This window comes from Rhinopithecus bieti, unplaced genomic scaffold (assembly GCF_001698545.2).
Source record: "Rhinopithecus bieti isolate Rb0 unplaced genomic scaffold, ASM169854v2 scaffold_21201, whole genome shotgun sequence".
Classification (NCBI taxonomy): Eukaryota; Metazoa; Chordata; class Mammalia; order Primates; family Cercopithecidae; genus Rhinopithecus; species Rhinopithecus bieti.
In genome coordinates this window covers 2,966,576-2,988,014 of record NW_016810610.1, presented here as the reverse complement: position 1 = coordinate 2,988,014, position 21,439 = coordinate 2,966,576, and the positions used below count along the sequence as shown (strand labels likewise).

The following is a 21,439-nucleotide window of genomic DNA, read 5'->3' as shown; positions in this document are numbered from 1 at the left end:
TTGAATCTTAACTAATTCTAGCAGTTGAACTGAGATGGGTGAGTTCTTTCTTAATACCCTTATGGCACTATATTTGAAAATTGTTTTTTTAATTATTACGGTTCTATGGGAAAGTAAGGAAAAGGGATGAGCAGAAGCTATAGTTAGTAGTTTATTGTGAAGTTCCTTTTCCTCTAGTGATGGGAGTGAATTCTTAAGTGGGGAATGTTTTCCTTTGGTGCAAGGATTCTGTTACATGTAGTAGGCTTCCTGAAGAACCTTAAGGTAATCTTTTTGGAATTCATTGCCTACTTTACCATTCACAGAGAGAGAATGATCTGTTGTGAATCCTGTCACTTTATGGCTGTCCTCAGAATTGTACCAAGAAAGTATTACAGCAAAATGATTCAGACTCAGACGTGACATCAGATCTGTTTAGAACCCTAGTTCTGCTACTTACTGGATGTGCAGTCATGGACAATTGCTTGGCCTCTCTAGGCCTGTCTCCTCCATCTGTAGAATGGGGATGACAGAGTAATAATTTCAGCCTTGTAATGTAAAAATCAGTGAAATAAAGCATGTCACACACTAACACAGTTCTTACACAGAAAATGCGTGATATACTAGCCATTAATGATATTACTGCTGCTGCTGAAGACAACAGCTGCTAAGATTAGCCAGGACCCCGATCTTCCGACTTTGTCATGTTAATTGAAGTCTTAAATCTTACACTTCAATTGTTGCTTCCTTTCTGTCCCTAGACTAGAATTAGGTCAATTTCTCTTGATGAACACATTTGAAAGGAGATAAGTGATTAGGGCATTTTAGATATGAATTTGGAAGTGGGCTTTGAACTCAGGATCCCAGCGGGGGCAGTCAGAGGAGAGAAGTGAAAGTGGAGTCAGACAAGGCAGGTGCCCTTTCCAGAAGGAAATACCTGAGTCTACTGCATTAGTTGTGCCAAGCCCTGGAGGATTGTCTAGACCATCTAGACTTAGCCACATGTGGATGAAGGCGTAAACACACTTCTGTGATTCTGTCTTGACTTTACAAGATGGTTGCAGTGAAATAATTCAGAAAAGTTGGCTTTTGTTCATGATATACTGTGGTTTGCTTAAAATATATTTGGCTTTAGAGCTGTAATATCTACATGTAGCTATTGAGCACCTGAAATGTGGCTGTTGCTACATTATGAAATGATAACATTTTAGATATATGCGGTTACATAGTATTAAAACTAAAAAATTATTAATTTCACTTGTTTCACTTGTTTCTCTTAACTTTAACGTTTTTTATTTTTATTTGTTTCTCTTAACTTTAAGGTTTTTTATTTTGAAAAACTTTACAAAATGCTGCTACAAGGAAATTTAAAATCACATGTGTGACCTGCCTTATATTTCTATTGCTCTAGAGGGTTACAGTTGAAGAGATGGTTCCAGTCCTAATTCGGGAATTCACTGCTACAATAGTTTCTTCCTTCTTAGGATTCAGGCTACCTCAAAATCAGCTTTGTGAGCTGCTGGGCAAGGTCCAACTTTTTCAATTGAGCGTACAGGGAAGATAGTCTTTAGCGGTTACTGATGGCCCAGTTATGTCTCATAAAAAATTTAAGCATTTAGGGCTAGCATGGTGGCTCACACCTGTAATCTCAGAACTTTGGGAGGCCAACGCAGGCAGATCATGAGCTCGGGAGATCGAGACCATCCTGGCCAACATGGAGAAACCCGTCTCTACTAGAAATACAAAAATTAGCTGGGTGTGGTGGTGCGTGCCTGTAATCCCAGCTACTCAGGAGGCTGAGGCAGGAAAATTACTTGAACCAGGGAGTCAGAGGTTGCAGTGAGCCAAGATTGCGCCACTGCACTCCAGCCTGGTGACACAGTGAGACTCTGTCTCAAAAAAAAAAAAAAAAAAGCATTTACGGAGTTGTATTCATCTTTGAATAATATACATTCATATAAACAAGTGTGTGTGTATGCATCTATAGATCTATATATTTATCTGTATGTTGTCTATATGTATATTTGGTCAATTTAGTCAACCTAAGTAATGGCTTCAGTTTTTTTTTTTAAATAAACTTTTTATTTTAGAACAGTCTGAAATTTACATAAAAATCACAAAGATAGTACAGAGAATCCCATATACTCCACGCCCAGTTTTTTCCATGATTAACATCATGTATTTAATATGGTACGTTTGTTACAGCTAGTGAGCCCATATTGATGCATTATTATTAACTAAAGGTCATACTTGATTCAGATTTTGTTTTGTTTTGTTGGTTGCTTTTTACCTAATGTCCTTTGACTATTCCAGGATCCAATCTGGGATACCATGAAACATTTAGTGCTCATTGCTTTTTAGGCCCCTCATGGCTATGACAGTTTCCCAAACTGTCCTTGTTTCTGATGACTTTACAGTTCAGAGGAGTACTGGTCAGATATTTCCTAGAAGGATCCCTCAACTGGGATTTGCTCAATGTTTTTCTCATGATTAGATTGGAGTTCTGGGTTTTGGGGAGGAGGACCACAGAGGTAAAGCATCATTTTCACCACATATCAAGATACATGCTGTCAACATGACTCACCACTACTGACGTTAACCTTTATCACCTGGCTGAGGTAGTGTTTGCCAGGTTTTTCCACTTAAAGTTAATCTTTCCCTCCCTTTTCCATATTATTTGGAAGAAAATCATATATGCATAGCCTATACTTAAGGAGTGGAGAGTTACGCTCTACCTCCTTGAAGCCAAGTAATTACATAAATTATTTGTAATTCTTTTTATGTAAGAGAAATCTATCTATTCATTTATTTACTTATTCAGTCATTTACATCAGTATGGGCTCATAGATATCTATTTTATCCTTTGTGTTATATTCCAATACTACTTCATTTTCGTGTTGCTCAAATTGTTTTAGCTTTGACCATTGGGAGCCCTTTTTTCATTTGGCTTCTGTGTCCTTTTGATATACCCCCATCATTTTGGCTTTTTTCTTTCCTTTTTTTTAAGGACTTTATTATTTTCTGATAGTATAAGATACTCCAGGATCATTTTCTCTATTTCCTGTTTCAGTGCTGGAATCAGCCCTTTCTCTGAGGAATCCTGTTTCCTTTCATTAAAGAAGGGTATTAGAAACCAAGATCTGGACACTAGGTGTGCCCATTACTCCTGGGGTGTTGTTGCTTCTGGTACCTCTCAGCTGACAGAGCAAGGAAATTCACATGTATTTACTAAGCCATGTATATGAACATATCTACAAGCATTTGCATATGTAATCATTTGTATATATAGTATGTTAAACACAAGTTCATGCTAGTATCTCCAACGCTAATCCATTATCAGATGGATCATTCTAGAATTGCTTTATTTCAAAACTGACCATTCTATACCATGTTACACAGGGTAGCATCAGTAATATACCCATTTAAAAATTATCTGTTCCTCTCTTAGTGGTTTGACTCCACATTTCTCAGTACATACATAATTGCTGCTGCTAGTTTTATTTTAACATATCTACGTTGCACAAAGACAGGTACAAGTAACTGAATTCAAGTGAGCCTTGACACTTTCACTTTAATGAGGTTGTTCTGTGCTGATTAAGCACTTCTGTAAATATCAAGAAATAATTATACTATGCAAAAACTTGTGTGTGTGTGATCACTAAGCACTTCTGTTAATATTGACTAGGAAATGAGAGGCCAAGGTGAGAGGATCACTTGAGCCCAGGAGCTCAAGATCAGCCTGGGCAACATAGTGAAACCCATCTCTGCAAAATAAAATTGAATTTAAAACTAGCTGGGCATAGTGACATGCACCTGTCATCCCAGCTACTCAGGAGACTGAGATGGGAGGACCCCTTGAACCCAAGAGTTTAAGGTTACAGTGAGCCGTGATCATGCCACTGCACTCCAGCCTGGGTGACAGAGCAAGACCCTGTCTCTAAAAGAAAAAAGAAAAAAAACTAATTAAAAATATATTGAGTAGGAAAGTAAAGATCGTACATACCTAAGACTTATGTGTATGTACATCAGCACTTATCAAGCTTATAGGCAAAAAAAAAAAAAAAAAAAAAAAAAAGGAAAAACAGTGGGAAACTTTTTTTATATATTAAATAGTACATTTTATATAATACATATAGCAGTTAAGAGCTCAGTTCAGGACAACAGACCCACCCCAGTGGAGTTCCAACTCTGCTATTAGTTGTTGAACTTTCAGGAAATAATTTAACATCTCTGATCTTATTTAATGGCTTGAGAAAGGAATAGTAATTGTACCTCAAAAAGGTTGTTTTAAGGATTGACTATAATAGTATTAAACACAGAGCACCATGTACATTAATGATAGCCCTTAGTTACAAAGGTCTGAATCCTAGGAACATGTTATTTGAAAGGGGATGTCATTTGTGGTGGGCAGAATGAATCTCTTTTGGGAATTACATGTGAATGTTGCCAGGTTACCAAAACTTAGTGTCAGTAGGTATTGCCAAAGTCATCTAGTTCAGTCCCCTCCCTCTCCCCTCCTTCCTACCCTCCTTCCCTCCTTCCCTCCTTCCCGGCTTCAGCCACAGAGACTCTTAGTCTCCCAGACATCAGCTTAGTCTGAGGCTTACTGAAGAAACAAATGTGTCACTGATAAGGGCAAGAAGCCTGAGCTCTGGAGGCCAAGGGGGAACCCTAAGCGATTCAAGTAAAGAAAAGGATCATGCCATTCCACATGGCCACCTCAGCAGGAATCAGTTAATGAACAGTTAAAGGATCATAAAATCCACCGGTCTGCCATGTGTCCAATTTATTTTTTTAAAAGCTGTTTTATATAATCAATCTACTATAGTCTTTTAGTGTTAAATTAGGCATTTAATCTACCTAGGTTATATTTTTAAATCACCAGACTGGGTAGTGGTCACACTGTAATCTGGCACTTTGGGGAAGGAGAAATCACCCTTGAAAGGGTTTGAGACCAGCCTGCCAAAATAGGGAGAACTGTGTCACAAAAAAATGAAAATAAGCCAAAATATTAAAAATACCAAGTTTAATCTGAATTAAGCCTTCAAGAGCCAATCAACAAGGAAAAAGTAAGAGTGTTCTAGAAGTTCCAAAATCAAATAAAGTCCTTTACTCTAATGCTGAAGAAATTTACCTATGGGAAAAAGAGTTTGTTAGGGTAATGCCAAGAATATAAATGCAGGAAAAGGAGGCAGATGGGAAAGGGATTTCCTCAGTTCTACTGAGTATTTAATTTGTTTATTCATTAGTTACTTAAAGGAGTGCTACTAAGCCTGGCTGGATCTATTCCTTCTTTTCTTCCCTCCCTCGACTCCTCTTCTCTCCTTCATTTCCTTCTTCCTTCCTTCTTCTCCTCCTCCTCCCTCCCCACCTCCCTCTCTCCTTCTCTCCCTCACCTCCCTCCCTCCCTCCCTTCCTTCTTCATACTTTACCCCTAAATCATCACTTTTAAGATTTGTCTTCTTAAAAACATGAACACTATAAGGACCAATCAAAGAATGTCTCAGTTCCATCATTATTTCTGACAGCACCATCATGAAATGAATTTTATGAAAAAAAAAATCTAATCGTGTTAATTCCACCTCTATCCCAATTTAATTATTTTTTTTTGTAAAGGGAAATTTATCATTCAAATGGGAAGATTTGCCCCAGTCTTTTCCCCTCAGTTTCTCTGTGAGTAATAAGTATGTTGCGGTGTGCTAAGACTGAATTATTCATTCTGTAAGCACTTAATGGCCCCTACCATGTACAGCTCTCTATGCTAAATACAGAGATTGGACACGATTTGTCAAGAGTAGTCTCTGCCTTCAAGGAGCCAGAGATGAGCCTGAAGAGGAAACTGCAGGCCGGGTGCGGTGGCTCACACCTGTAATCCCAGCACTTTGGGAGGCTGAGGCAGGTGGATCACTGGAGGTCAGGAGTTTAAGACGAGCCTGACCAACATGGTGAAACCTCGTTCTACTAATAATACAAAAATCAACTGTGTGTAGTGGCACATGCCTGTAGTCCTAGCTACTCGCGAGGCTGCGGCAGGAGAACCATTTGAACCTGGGAGGCGGAGGTTACAGTGAGCCAAGATTGCACCATTGCACTCCAGGCTGGGTGACAAAGTGAGAGTCCATCTCAAAAAAAATAAATAAATAAAAATAAAGAGGAAACTGCAGAACCTTATTTTTAATGACCGTTGGACCCCCTAGAGCCAAGCAGAGAACTCTAGGAATTCAAAGGAGATGAGGTTATGTCTCAGGAGCTCGCCCAGAGGGATAGGTCGGGTTTGGACAGACAGAAACAGGGAAAGACTATATTATAAGAGGTTGCCATACATAGATGCAGTGGACATCTGTTGCACCCAGCAGCTTTCATTCTATCTACTCAATTTCCTATTGAGGAACTACTTAAACCCCGTTTTTCCAGTCTTGATAGAACTGACAGACTGCCCTGCCCTCTGTAGGTCAAGAGATGAACATACTACCCAAGCAAGGACATTCATAGACTTTTTGCCAGGAATTTGATCAGGATGAACCAAGGAAAGAGAATAGAGCTGCTCAAGACTTTTCTTTAGCAGGGATTGTATGTTCCTATTCCCTTGGTACCCTGAGCTACTCCTGATACTGTCTTTCCCAAACTATGTGGCTCATTTTTGTCCATTGATTCTGTGAGCCACCCCACATTATTCTAACAAATTCTCTTTTTTGGCTTAGTTTAGCCAGAATCACTTCTGTCGCATTCAGCCAAAGAACCCTAAATGGTAGCTTAACAAAGATGTAGAGAAGAAAAAACAAGATTTGTTTGGGTGGCAATGAACAGTCTGTCTCTAGACTGCATACTAGAAAGCTTGTAGTTGGAAATAAAGTTGGAAAGGATGCTTGGCTCTGGAATGTCGAGGACCTTAACTGCTAAGCTCAACTGATCCATCAAAGCGAGATTTTAGGAAGATTAAATGGGAGAGGGGGCAGGGAAACCAAGGCGGTTAGTAGCATAGCTTCTTTTGCAAATTCTTGCTCTGTTCTGCATTATTTAACTTACCTTCATTTTTTGAAAACTGATTGTATATGTCAAGTTCATTATAGTGTAGGACTATAAAGATGATTAAGACATGGCTCTTGTCTTCCCAGAGCCCCACTAAGCTGAAAGGTTGTTTATGTGAGGGATAAATCATTAGGATAACATAAGAGTTATATGTATTTTATGTACAAGAGAGTGATTAACTCTTATGTTGGGTTAGGAAAGCCTTCAAAGAAGTGATGATTTCTGAAGAGAGTTTTGCATAGAGGTTTGCCAGGTCGGCCTGGTGGAGATGGGCATAAGCATTGGGATTAAAGGATTGAAGTCCTGGAAATGTATCAGTGTTAGAGATAAAGATTTAGGATCATAAATACATAATATGATAGTTTTAAAATGGATGAAATTGCCCAGGGACATAGATGATGGTCATAAGAAAGGCAAGGACTGAACTCCAAGGAACATCAGCGATTAAAAGATGGCCTGAAAAATACAATGCCTAGCAGAGGACCGTGAGACAGGAGTGAGCGTTCAGGGGAATTACCAGATCAGGGTGCCATGGGAGCCAGTAGAGGAGAAAGTTATAGGGCGGGAGGAGCAAAGTGTAAGAAGCCACAAGATTAAATAAAAACAGGACCTAAGAATGTCTATTAGTTTGGGCAAAGGAGGGGTTATTAATGTAGTAAGAGTAATTTCAGTCGAATGGTGGGGGCAGTAGTTAGTTTACAGGAAGTGGAGGGGAGATGAGGAAGGGAAACAGAGTCTATACCCTTGCTTTCAAGAAAATTGGCTGGTAATGAAAGGAGAGGAATATTAGCAAAGGGGAATACAGGTCAAGGGAGGCTTCTTTCTTTGTTTTGTTTTGCTAATGAGAAAAACTGATACTTATTAGTCCTGGAGGTCCATGGCATGGACTTTCCTATCAACTGAATATGTTAAAGAGAACAGGATGTCCCTCCTGATGTGTAAATACACCATCTCACTTTTGATCCAAGATAGGCCTGTCTTTTTTTATATTTTTCTCTATCACAAAAATATAGGGCTATCTAACTATAACTGTGTGAAGATACTGAAAGGATTGAAATGTCCCAGAAGCAAACAAATCTGGGATCATCTATTAAATATTTAATCTGGCCATGTGTAGATTTAACTTTTCAAGGAGGGAAACTTAAGTGGAATTCTAATCCCAAACGCATATTTTTCTTAGGGAGAAATATTGTGAGTACACATAAAACACCTTATGTGACAACTGTTTCCCCTCTATAGTTTGGGGATAACAAAGGGAAAGGGTTAGGATTAGCAGAATCTACTAATAATCTAATCATTGTCTTAGTGAAATAATTTTTTTTTTTTTTTTTTTTGAGATGCAGTCCTGCACTGTCGCCCAGACTGGAGTCCAGTGGCGCAATCTGGGCTCACTGTAACCTCTGCCTCCTGGGTTCAAGCCATTTTCCTGTCTCAGCCTCCCAAGTAGTTGGGATTACAGGTGCCTGCCACTACACCCAGCTAATTTTTTGTATTTTTAGTAGAGATGGGGTTTCACTATGTTGGCCAGTCTGGTCTCAAACTTCTGACCTCGTGATCCGCCTGCCTCAGCCTCCCAAAGTGCTGAGATTACAGGCGTGAGCCACCGCACCTGGCCAGTGAAATAATAATTTCTACTAAAGCTTCCCCACTTAGGATTGGTTGCCCTTCTGAAGGCTGGTCACCTGGTAGGTGTTGTGCCCATTTCAAGCTTCATGACTTTTCTAGTCTGTTGTGTTAGTCAATCTCATTAGGCTCCTGTGTGACATAAACCCAGTTTTAAACAAAGAACAACAAAGTTCTTGGCTCAAGCAACCAAACTATGGTAAAGTCAAGCTTTTATAAAGTCAAGCCATTTTAGTTATTTCAAGCCAGGAACTAACTGTTTCTCTCTCTCTTTGTCTCTCAGTTGTGTTTCATTTTAAATGCAGGATTTATTTTCAGCCGTTGCACGCTTGCTTTCTTCTTGGAGCTAGACCAATGGATGCCAGCAGCTTCTAGGCTCATTTTCTCATTACCAGGAAAGAGGAAAAGACTTTCCCCTTGCTCTAGAACTTTGATTCTTCTCCCTGGTTCATATATGCCTATCCTACCACCCAACCCCTAGATGGATGTGGCCAAAGGATTGAGTTACTAAGATTAGCCCAGCTAGGATTAGATGCCTGTCATTTGCCAAGTCACTCACTGTGACTGAAGAAGCAGAGTCTTTATGGAGGTAGCATTTTCATTGTCCCGCTTGGTGAGGAAGGGGACCTTTGAAGAGAGTAGGGGCTGTTGCCTGAGAAGAGAAGGATGCAGGCAGACAAAAACTAGAGATATTCAATACATTTGGTTTGCACAAAACTTAACTAGGGTATGTGAACAAATAGGCTGACTGGTTGGAATGAGGGTATGGGAAAGCTTTCTGAAATTGTCTGCCAGGACATATCTCTCCTAGAGAAGGGAATTACAGTTGGGTTATAACTTGATTGTATTAGAAAAATAAACCACATACAGAGACTTAGCACTTTATAATATTAAAGTAATGTCACTTGCATCAAGCTTATTGGAGCCACAAGTAATCCAGTAGATTTTTTTTTTTTTTTTCCATTTTAGAGAATACAGACTGAGGCTCAAAAAACAAAAGAGAAAAATTTCTTGCCCAGGATCCCATAACCGTTGAGTGAGATAGTAGCTTTCAGTTTAGAATCAGTAGTCCTAACTTCAAATATTTATTCCATTACACCTGATTCTCCATGCTGCTGAAAGTACAATTTTTAAAGGATTGTTTTGCCCAGTTTTAGACGATGTTTTGTATATGACTTTTAAATTGTATTAACAAATCAGTTATTCCCAATTTATTAAAGTTATGACTTCACAGATTCCTCAGGCCAGCACAAATCTGCTCTTGTTAACTTAGTCTCTCCTAAAGGGCAACATAATTTTTAGTCTCTCTTAAAAATGTGTCTCTCTTAAAAATGGTATGTCTTAATAATTAGGTACTCTATCGGATTATATATTTCTAGATAGCCTAGAATCAGTGGCTTGAAGTGGTTTCAAACCCACCAAAGAATGATATGCTCTTTTGCCTTATGTTCTGTAATCTGGCCAGAAAAGAGAAAGGCATATAAACATCGAAGTTTTAAAATATTAAATTTATTCGTATCTTTAGCAATTTCTTGGTATTATTGTTTGTTTCAGATGAAAAGAAACAGATGGTTGCAAATGTGGAGAAACAGCTTGAAGAAGCGAAAGAACTGGTATGTACAGACAGTAATGCATTTTAACACACAGCCAGAACCATTTCAGCTAATGCCTTCCTCTAGCCTGTTTTATACATTGTGGAAATGTGAAGCATTGCTGATTAGCATTTTATAATTCAGAATCTGTCAGTTTTTAAATTGAAGAGATTTTAATAGCTTCTTGGGATTTTATTCTTCTTAGTAAAGGTGATTCATTAAATATCTGTCTCTAATTTTTATTCCATCATAATACGTTTCATAACAGCTGTAAATAGCTAATGCTGGATAAAGGCATATTGGATACCAGACACTGGATTAAAAATACTACTTGCTTTATAATATTTAATTTTCTCAATAACCATGTGAGACAATATTATTTGTCAAAAATGATAAAGGGTCTGATATTTTCTCCTATTTGCAAGCTCTCAAGTGAGCTTGCTACAGTTTCATAGATGACTAGAGAAGACATGAGACTCCTAGGTCAGATACAAAAGATTTTTATTATCCACAACAAAAGCAGTTGCCAGTGTTTCAGGCTGGTTGCATCAGTTCCTGAGTTTGAATTCCCACAGTGGTGATGCAGGCAGGCCTAGATGTTGTAGGCAGGCTTACAACAGCATTAGAATGCCTTAGAGGAATGGAACGAGAGCCTAGAAAATGTGCCACTTTCTAGCAGCCTATAAGCAAGGCTGTTGTTTGTCCCAGGGGCACACATTATTTCCTCTCCCTGAGCTCCCCGCAAACACAGTCCTAAAAAATGGCTCAGACAGAGTGCTCAGGACCTTGTATTCTTGGCATACCAGGTAAGACATGTAGGAGCNCAGATACAAAAGATTTTATTATCCACAACAAAAGCAGTTGCCAGTGTTTCAGGCTGGTTGCATCAGTTCCTGAGTTTGAATTCCCACAGTGGTGATGCAGGCAGGCCTAGATGTTGTAGGCAGGCTTACAACAGCATTAGAATGCCTTAGAGGAATGGAACGAGAGCCTAGAAAATGTGCCACTTTCTAGCAGCCTATAAGCAAGGCTGTTGTTTGTCCCAGGGGCACACATTATTTCCTCTCCCTGAGCTCCCCGCAAACACAGTCCTAAAAAATGGCTCAGACAGAGTGCTCAGGACCTTGTATTCTTGGCATACCAGGTAAGACATGTAGGAGCATGAGAGAACCTTGGCCAAGTGACTCTCAACACTGTTACTACTCCTGTTTTATGGGTGGGGAGACTGAGACTTAGAAAGATGAAGGAAGTTGTTGGAGGTCCCAAATCCTGTTAAGTCGTAGAGTAAATATTTGCTCCCAGTTTGCTAAACCCAGAGCTCTGGTTCATCTACTACTTTTTTATATAAATAAATTAGTAAAACATGGAGCAAAAAAGGGACTAAAAGTATTGTGTCTTAATTGGGATTTTAAAAGCCGACTATTACAAGCATGACTCACTTGTTACTATGCATTGTGTCCCTATATGAGTGTATTGCTTTTCTTTTTTATTTTTGATACAGAGTCTCACTCTGTCACCCAGGCCGGAGTACAGTGGTACAATCTCGGCTCACTGCAACCTCTGCCTCCTGGGTTCAAGCGATTCTCATGCTTCAGTGCCCCAAGTATCTGGGATTACAGGCGAGCAATACCACACTTGGCTAATTTTGCTTGTTTGTTTGTAGAGAGGGGGTTTTGTCATGTTGGCCAGGCTGTTCTTGAACTCCTGGCCTCAAGTGATCTGCCCACCTCGGCCTCCCAAAGTGCTGGGATTACAGACAGGCACCACCACACCCGGCTAATTTTGTATTTTTGGTAGATACGGGGTTTCATCATGTTAGTCAGGCTTGTCGTGAACTCCTGACCACAGATGATCCACCCACCTTGGCCTCCCAAAGTTTTGGGATTACAGGTGTGAGCCACTTTGCCCGACCCATACTGCCCTTTTGATGACGACCTTGGGAGAAAAACTTTTTTGATTTGACTATTGGGATTAATTGTGTTTCTGCTGAACATCTGGTTTGTATTAGTCTCTCGGACACTACACATCTTGCAATGATCTTTTCTCCCACTCTGCATTGGCCACATAAATGCTGTGGTAACATGGAACAAGTGCACATTAGCCTCATTCTTGCTTTCATTTTAAGTGCTTGTTGTGTGTTTCCTTTTTCTTTCTTACCTACATTTAATTTAGTTTTAAGGATCCATGTAAAATATCTTCAGCAAAAATATACTTAAGTCTCAGATTTTGGCTTGCATGTATTTTGTAGTTATTTTCCGATTGATCCTGTTTACCTTGTTAGAACTAAATAATTGATGATTTCAGAGAGTTGTTTTAAGTAATTGTCTTGCTAAGTAATGATTTTATTTATTGATGCTTCTCATTTATGTTGAGACATAATCATTTAAACTATCACCATTTAAATCAAGGCTAATTAAAATTATCTTTTTTCTTTATAATAAATTGAGCCCTATTAATTGAAAGGTGATTGTCTGGTTTATCTGTATGCTACTATAGTTATTCAGTTGCTAACCCTGAATACAGGTTTTATTAGCGATAAGCTGATAGGGTTCTGGAAGGAACTTACTAGAAAGCTTTAAAAGGTAAACTACATATGATTTTATCAGACATGGCCTGGGCCAATTTGTTGTTGTTACTGGTTTTATTTTATTTTGACATAGAGTCTTGCTCCATTGCCCAGGCTGGAGTGAAGTGATGCAATCTTGGCTCACTGCAACCTCCACCTCCTGGGTTCAAGCAATTCTTCTGTCTCAGCCTCCCGAGTAGCTGGGACTGCAGGCACCCGCCACCACACCCAGCTAATTTTTGTATTTTTAGTAGAGATGGGATTTCACCTTGTTGGTCAGGCTGGTCTCAAACTCCTGACCTCAGGTGATCTACCTGCCTCGACCTCCCAAAGCCCTGGGATTACAGGCGTGAGCCACTGTGCCCGGCCTGGTTTTTATTTTTTAATGACAACTACAAGTAAGCCACTTCTGCTATCTTGTATAGTGCTTGCTGTATCTTCTTCATCACTTGCAATCATCATTACTAGAGTTAATTTTAATCTAGCAATTGTCAAGTAAGAGACACTGTTCTAAGTACGTTATAGGAATTGCCTTATTTAATTTTCACAGCCGCTCTCTGAAAAAGATAGTATTTTATAAGTGGGAAAAATAAGGCACAGAGACATTAAGAAACCTGTTCAAGATTCCATGACTAATAAGTAGTAGAGCCTATGATGTGAACGTAAGAGTCTGGCTTCAAAGCCTATGCCTAAACCATTATAGTATTTCTGCATTGCTGCCAATTAAACTGTTCTGTGTTGTATCCAAAGTGTTATCTGATAGCAGGTTGTTAAAAAAAAAAAAAGAAAAGAAAAGGGAGCCTTGCTGTGATTTCATTGAGCTATATGAAATTTAGCATATTACTGTATCCATTTAATGCCATATCAATGTGGTTATAAAGTATTGGGAGTTAGGATGAAGGTAAAGATCACATGTTGGTTGGTATGTGATTTTCCTAATTAGAAAACACCTGCCAGAATAAAGGTCACCAAATAAGGCTTGGCTTGTTTCACGGATTACCCATGGAAAATAATAGCTTACTTTATCTTCCCATAGTTGTGGAGGTTAATGGTCAGAAGACAAAACCCGCTTAGATTGAATGATGGGCTATTCCAAGTATATTGAAATCAAATTATTAAGAATGTTTGGGTTAATTTGTTTATTTTATTTTATTTTATTTATTTTAGTTGTTATGTTATGTTATGTTATGTTATGTTATGTTATGTTATGTTATGTTATGTTATGTTATTTTTGAGATGGAATCTTGCTCTCTCACCCAGGCTGGAATGAGTGCAGTGGTGCAATCTCAGCTCACTACAACCTCTACCTCCCAGGTTCAAGCTATTCTCCTGCCTCAGCCTTCTGAGCAGCTAGGATTACAGGGGCCCACCACCACGCCCAGCTAATTTGGTATTTTTAGCAGAGACAGAGTTTTGCCATGTTGCCCAAGCTGGTCTCAAACTCCTGACCTCAAGTGATCCACCCGCCTTGTCCTCCCAAAGTGTTAGGATGATGGGCGTGAGCCACCGCGCTTGGCCAAATGTGTATGTTTTAACAAAGCATGTACTTGAGCACAATTTGTGTCACTCGGCAAGTACTCAGAATTGTTGAACTAAACAAAAATTAAGAGTAAAAGTAGTTTCAGTGTTATTTGATCATTCAGCACCCTGAGCCTGGTTCCTCAACTACAAAAATGAGGAACTGGAATTAGATCCTTTCAGCTGTAAACATGTGTTCAAATAAGAGTAACAATGTAGTTTAAATCACATTTTCTCTCCCCTTCTAGCTTGAACAGATGGATTTGGAAGTCCGAGAGATACCACCCCAAAGTCGAGGGATGTACAGCAACAGAATGAGAAGCTACAAACAAGAAATGGGAAAACTCGAAACAGATTTTGTGAGTCAAATTCGACCCTTTGTCATATTTACTTTTTTTTTTTTTTATTGTTTCCTTCTCATGCCTCAGTCAGCATTAAATGCACAGTCTTTTGGGCTCGTGTAGAAGACAAGTAACAGCTTTCATTCTTTATGAGTTAGGGATCTAAAAAATGGTTATAGAGAGAGCTAATGGTGGAATTTAAGGTATATTGGATTAATAACTCACAAATAGATCCAAGTCATGCGGCCCTTTGCGTGTGAATGGTATTTACTGGTACTTAGCATTTATTAAAATTTTGAAACTCAGTTTCTGGCCTTTCAGGGTTTGGAGCCTTTAGGATGCAGCCTGTACGTTTGAAGCTCCTGGACTTCGGGGGCTCATAATCTCCCGAAAGCATATCTGTATTTCTGGATGCATGTTTCCATGTGTATTTTTTCCTGGGATAAACTCCATAGACTTTATTAGATTCTTAATAGGATATATTATACCCTTCCCCCAAAAGATAAAAGAAACCACTTTTAATTGATAATTTATTTGTGATCCTTTATATTAATTGCCCATGAGAATATTTAGCTGTGTCTTCCTATATATCTGGCTTTCAACTTTATCTGCTTTATAGCAAATTTAAGAATATAAATGTAAAGACATAATGTTAAAGTTGTTAGTGATTAGACATTAATAGGAGTAGAAAAGATATAGCTGAGTAATTCCACTCCTGAGTATCTGTCCAAAAAAAAATTGAAAGCAGAGTCTCGGAGAGAGATTTGCACATCCATGTTCATAGCAGCATTTTCACAATGGCAGAGAGGTGGAAGCAACCTAAGCATCTATTGTTAAATAAATGGATAAACAAAATGTGGTATATCCATACAATGGAGCATTATTCAGCCTTAAAAAAGAAAGGAAGTTCTGACACATGCAACAACTTGAGTAAACCGCGAGGACATTATGCTATGTGAAATAAGTCACTCACAAAGACAAATACTACGTAATTCCACTGATATGAGGTATCTAGAATAGTCAGATTCATAGAAACAGAAAGTAGAATGGTAGTTACCAGGGACTTGAGGGCAGGGAGAAATGGAGAGTTGTTTCATGGGCAAAGAGTTTCAGTTTTGCCAGACTGAAACTTACAAAAAGTTCTGGAGATTGGTTACTCAACAATGTGAACGTATTTAACACCACTGAACCATACACTTAAAAATGGTTAAGACGGTCAATTTTATGTTATGTGACTTTACTGCAATTAAAAATAAAAAGATACAGATAAAAAAATATTTTTAAAACTCCGCCAATGATAAAAGGACAAAGAAGTGAACACAGTAACAACTAACGGTTTCTTATAGGCTGGCACAGGAAATTAGGTTTTCGGCAACTTAATGAAATTTCATATGACTCATGTTTAAGAAAAGAAAGATACAGGGGAGGACAGATCTGACTCTTACCTATGAGCAACAAAAGTCATGTGTTGGGTGATGAATCAGCTGTATTTCTGAAGCTGGGGCCCAAATTCACAAGGAAAGTCAAGAATGTGTAAGGATCTTTCTGCCTCAGTTCTCGCCTTAGGTGTTTTGCTTTTTGGAGGTTACACCTTCTAGGCTACTGTATACTTTTCCACTGTAAGACCAACATCAATGGACCTGGTAGAAGTCCCTCCCAGAGTCTGAAAATAGGGTGATTTGCAGTTATGCATGCTTGTTTTGTGTTTGAGTGGCTATTATCCTAAGAAGTTGAGGTGGATCACATCAATAACTCTGATACCTTTTAGACTGTGCTCCTATTAATTAAAAAAACAAATTAAAACTCATGATGAGCCCAAATTGATAAAATAAATGTATATGCCTAAGTCGGTGCTCTGTACTAGGTAAAATTTTCTCCAACTGCTTTGTGAAAGGCTAGTTTTCTCAGTAAAATATGAAATATAGTGAAAAAATTGGATTAAGAACAACTCAGATATATACTGAGAAAATTCTAACTGAAGTTAAAGTTTCAGTATAAATGATGAAAGCAAAATAACATGTTTATAAAGATTATTTTAGCTTGCTTGAAGAATGAAACTTTTTGGGGAACTTTTTTTTTAATGGAACTCTTTTCTGAAGATTTTCTTACGGGTTCTAGAAAACAAAGGATATGAATTTGCTAGGGCTGCGACAACAAAGTACCACAGACTGGGTGGCTTAAACAACAGAAATTTGTTTTCTCACATTTCTGGAAACTGGAAGTTGGAGTTCAAGGTGCTGGCAGGTGTGGTTCCTTTCGAGGCCTCTCTCCTTGATCTTTAGGTGGCTTCTCCCCACGTCCTCATATGTCTTCCCTCTGCACGTTTCCATGTCCCGGTTTCCTCATATAAGACATCAGTCCTATTGAATTAAGGCCCACACAAATGACATCATTTTAATGTAATCACCTCTTTGAGGACCCTATCTCCAGAGACAGTCACATTCTCAGTATGGGAATCAGGACTTCAACATAGGAATTTATGAGACACAATTCAGTTTGTAATGTTTAGGTCAGTTTTAATCTTTTATTCTTAAATTTTTTTTTCAGAAGTTAAATTATTTCTGTGGTTTATAAGTCAGCTAACCCAATCTTTAGTCTTTCTTGTTTCCCAAAGAGTACAGTCCTGGGTAAAGTCCTTTAGGTATCTGGAAATTGTATACTTGGATAAGTGCTCCTTTCGGGCTATATTTTCTATTATAAAGAAAAATGGAACCAACAACTATGAAACTAGAAATTTATTCTCTAGGCCAGGGATGTCCAATTTTTTAGCTTACCTGGGCCACATTGGAAGAAGAATTGTCTTGGGCTACACATAAAATATCCTAACACTGACGATAGCTGATGAGCTAAAAAAAAAAAAAAATTTCAAAAAACCTCATAATGTTTTAAGAAAGTTGATGAATTTGTGTTGGGCCACAAAAAGCCATCCTGGGCTGCCTGCAGCCTGCTGGCCATGGGTTGGACTAGCTTGATATAGACTATCATTAACAATTCATGTATTTATATGTATATTTGCTACCACAGATTTCTTCTACCATGTTAGGAAACATCTTTCACCACCTCTACTTCTATTGAATAGTGATTTACAGTTTGTAAGTTACTTTAACATACATTATTTCATTTCATTGTGTGAAGAATAGACAGAGCAGATATGGATTACTATCCTCATTTACACATGATAGAACAAAGAAGCTTAGATTAATTATAGATTTCATTCAACGAGAGTTTCTTGAGTACTATTGTGTGTCAGGCACTGTCCTAGGTGCTAGAATGCAGCACTGGTGAACAAGATAAAGTTCTCGTCATATAGTTTAAATTATAGCAGGGGAAAAATCTAGTGGGGAAGACAACAAACAAATACATACATATTATAATTTCAGGTAGAGATACATTATATAAAGTAAAGTGAATAAATGAATAGAGAGTGACCAGCAGGGTGATTGTGGCCATTTTTGCTCGGGTGTTCTCAGAGGTTTAAGTGAGAGAGGAAGAAACGTGTGTGGTTGCAGAGGAAGCAGAGGAAAGATCTGTGACGGCATTGTAAGCTGTGGTGAAGACCTTGGCTTTTATTCTGGGTTGATGAAGTCACCGGAGGACTTTGAGAAGTGAATGGTCCTTCGACTCCTGTTTTACAGCTTTCTTCATTTTACCACACCACCTCACATGATATATTTGAATAGAGTGTAGAAAATGTTGACATAACTCCCTTGTTTTAATTATTATTTCTTTTATAGATTTAATCCTTTTTTTAAATGAATGGAGAATATCTATTTAAAGATACTTGATAGCTTTTGTATGCTGACATACCATACCTAGAAGTATTGAATTTCAAGAAAGACTAGCAGAGATGGTTCTTCAGCTCTGTGTTTATTGCAATTGAAGCCATTCTCCTATTCCCCTTGTAATAGCAAGACTTCGAGGGGGCATTTATGCCCGTGGGGAGGGGCAGAGGACTACTCAATACTGTTTTCTTTGACTCATTTGTCCACTTGCTTTCTTTCCCCAGCCCGTCGTTCTCCTCTGCTTACCCTTTGGATGCCTGGATCCTTCAGACTTCCTCACTACTTCCTCCCATAACCTCCTCTGTGTGTTATCATCTTTCCCGTTCCTTCCATGGCTGCGTCTATACTGACTGGTATTTGTAGCCCAGACCTCTTGGTAGCTCTGGGTTTATATTTCTTACCATTTATCCCAGAGTCTTTTAAACACACTCAGATTCAACAAGTACTGGTTACTTCAGAGTTATCATTAATTTTTCAACCTTGTACATCCACTGCGTCACTGAGAATTAGCAGATCTACCACTGAAATATCTGTACTACTGGAAGCCTTCATGGTTTCTCTATCTGTATAATTGTAGTATGATTTCCTAATTCTGTTCTTGTGTCATTCAAAACCCTCTACATATTCCATAATTATCTTTCGAATACACTGATCTGTATATGTCGTGCCATTACACAAAATCCCGGAGTCCTCATTGTCTGCTGAATAAAATCCAGGTCAATTTCTAGGTATTCTAACCTGCACCATTGCTTCTTCACATGGCTAATAATTTTATTATACTTGCTGTTATGGCCTCTATGTTGTTATAAAGCTTATATTTTATTACTATTTTTTAGAACAGTATATCTCAGCCTTTTTTTTCATTATCACTTCTCTAAGGATACTTTTTAGACATGTTTTTCCTAATCATCCCACTCCTTCCCCTATGAAATTTTAATACCACAGATATTCTGTATCTGTATATCTCTTCATGTACTATGGCTCCTTGGAGGGCCACACATCTTTGTAATGTCTTAAGATTCATCATACTCCCAAGAACTAATTTTTGCCTCTGTAGACATGATATTGCTCCTGTTGACAATGCATGCTTTAGAGAATGTGAGGCCTTATTCAGGCAGTTAGATAATTTACCGGCAAATCAGACTGGTCCTTTCAGGGTTTATGGTTTGACTTTGTTAGGACACGTTTAGAGTAGCCCTACTTTTATGGTGTGGCCTTTCTTGGGTTCCTTCTGAATGACTGGAGTGTTTAGTAAGTGCTCTCTCCCCTGTGTTTGTTTGGAATTCCGTCTCTCTGCCCTGGGCAACCTCTAAAATATCCATTCAATCCATTACTCCCCAGTACCTGTTCTCGGGGTGAGACCTCGTGGGGTCTCGTCCTCTACATATGCAAGTTCATTTTCAGCCAGAGACTTAGGGGACCACTTTCTCGATTTCTGGAGCTCGTTCTCTTTGTGGCTGCTTCTCACCATTACCCTGCTATGTTTGATGATGCATCCCAGCAGTCCTAACTCCAGTGTCTGCCTCCCAAGTTCAGTGACTTGCTGCACTCCCTGTGGGCTCCCCCTCCCTGTGCTGCAATCAGGAAAGTGCCTCCAGGCTGAGAGCCATGCGGGGCTCATGGCACATGTTTTTCTTCTTTGAGGAATTACACTCCTCCATTGCTTGTTGTCCAACTTTGGAAAACAATTGATTCGTGCATTTTGTCCATGTTCACAGTTGTTTAGAACAGGAGGGTTTGTCTTGTACCAATTACTCCACCATGGCAGGAAATGAAAGTTCAGTGTCGATTTAATGTTTCTTAATTTCTCAACAGATAATTTTATATATCAGAGAATGAAAAGTAATAGTCTGCTGTTTACTGTAGGAAAGTTGAAACTTTCCCTCTGAAGGGTCGAGTCGAAGTATGCTCAAATGAATTGACACTAGACAGATTAATGGGAAAAACCAAACAAAATGTATTGTGTGCATAAGTACAGGGGCCACACACAAAGTATGAGACTCAAAGTAGGGCCAGATAACTGAAGTTTTTATACTGTGCAGAAAAGCATAGAGGTTTGGAGTGTGGGAACAGGTTATCAGAGCGAGAGGGGAGGAAGGCAAGCAAAGGTTGTCTTGGCTCTGCTTGATGGAGCCTCGCAGGCAGCAGCCCCCCAGAAGAATGGATGGGAACCTGTGGTAAAGCTTTCTCTGTTACCTTTAAAGGTGCCGGGCACGGTGGCTCATGCCTGTAATCCCAGCACTTTGGGAGACTGAGGCGGGCAGATCACTTGAGGTCAGGAGTTCGCATACCAGTGTTCACATACCAGCCCGGCCAACATGGTGAAACCCCTTCTCTACTAAAATTACAAAAATTAGCCGGGCATGGTGGCGCACACTTGTAATCCCAGCTACTCAGGAGGCCTAGGCCTCCCTTGAACCGGGGAGGTGGAGGTTGCAGTAAGCTGAGATCGCGCCACTAAACTCCAGCCTGGGCAACAGAACGAGACTCAGTCTCAAAAAATAAAATAAAATAAAATCAAAGAGCGTCAGACTTTCAGTCTCCTTTTCCTGTGAGTTCATCTTTCCAAGATCTGGGTAAAGCCGATAGGGGTCAGGGTGGGGGCGCTCAGAGAAAGCCTGTTTTGCATTTGCTGTTTACTTCACTAATATTGATTTCCTCTACAAATGCGTATCTCCAGCTTTTCAGAGCCATTCTTATGTTTGTAGCCCCCCTGAATAGCCATCTTAAAAATATGCCAAAGAAGTATATTTTGGGGTGGCATATTTTGGTTTTCTTCATTATAGTGGCTTATCATAGAATATAATTTGTAACTGACTAAATACCTGTTTAAAGGATTTTAAAATTCATGCGGTAGTTTGCAGTCAGCATCGTGTGTGTGGGAGGGTGTTAAGGAAAGTTAATGGTCATACTTACATGCCCATTTATACTATTACCATTCCTGATTATTCTGTTCACTTACCTAATTTCATTCTTCTTGATTTTTTTTTTTTTTTTTTTTTTTTTTTT

At 39.0% G+C, this 21,439-nt stretch overlaps 1 protein-coding gene across 7 annotated transcripts in view; it reads left to right on the top strand.

Moving 5' to 3' along the window:
• The window catches only part of VTI1A (vesicle transport through interaction with t-SNAREs 1A), a 373,026-nt gene that overhangs the window by 3,768 nt on the left and 347,819 nt on the right, over nt 1–21,439 (top strand). For all 7 annotated transcript variants that reach the window (XR_001889282.1, XR_001889280.1, XR_001889281.1 and 4 more), the window contains exons 2-3: nt 10,186–10,244; nt 14,556–14,666. Coding sequence is in view for 4 of the 7 variants with exons in the window: in XM_017892469.1 (XP_017747958.1) it covers nt 10,186–10,244; nt 14,556–14,666 (170 nt within the window). In the remaining 3 variants the exon portion in view is untranslated. The remainder of the gene's footprint in view (nt 1–10,185; nt 10,245–14,555; nt 14,667–21,439) is intronic.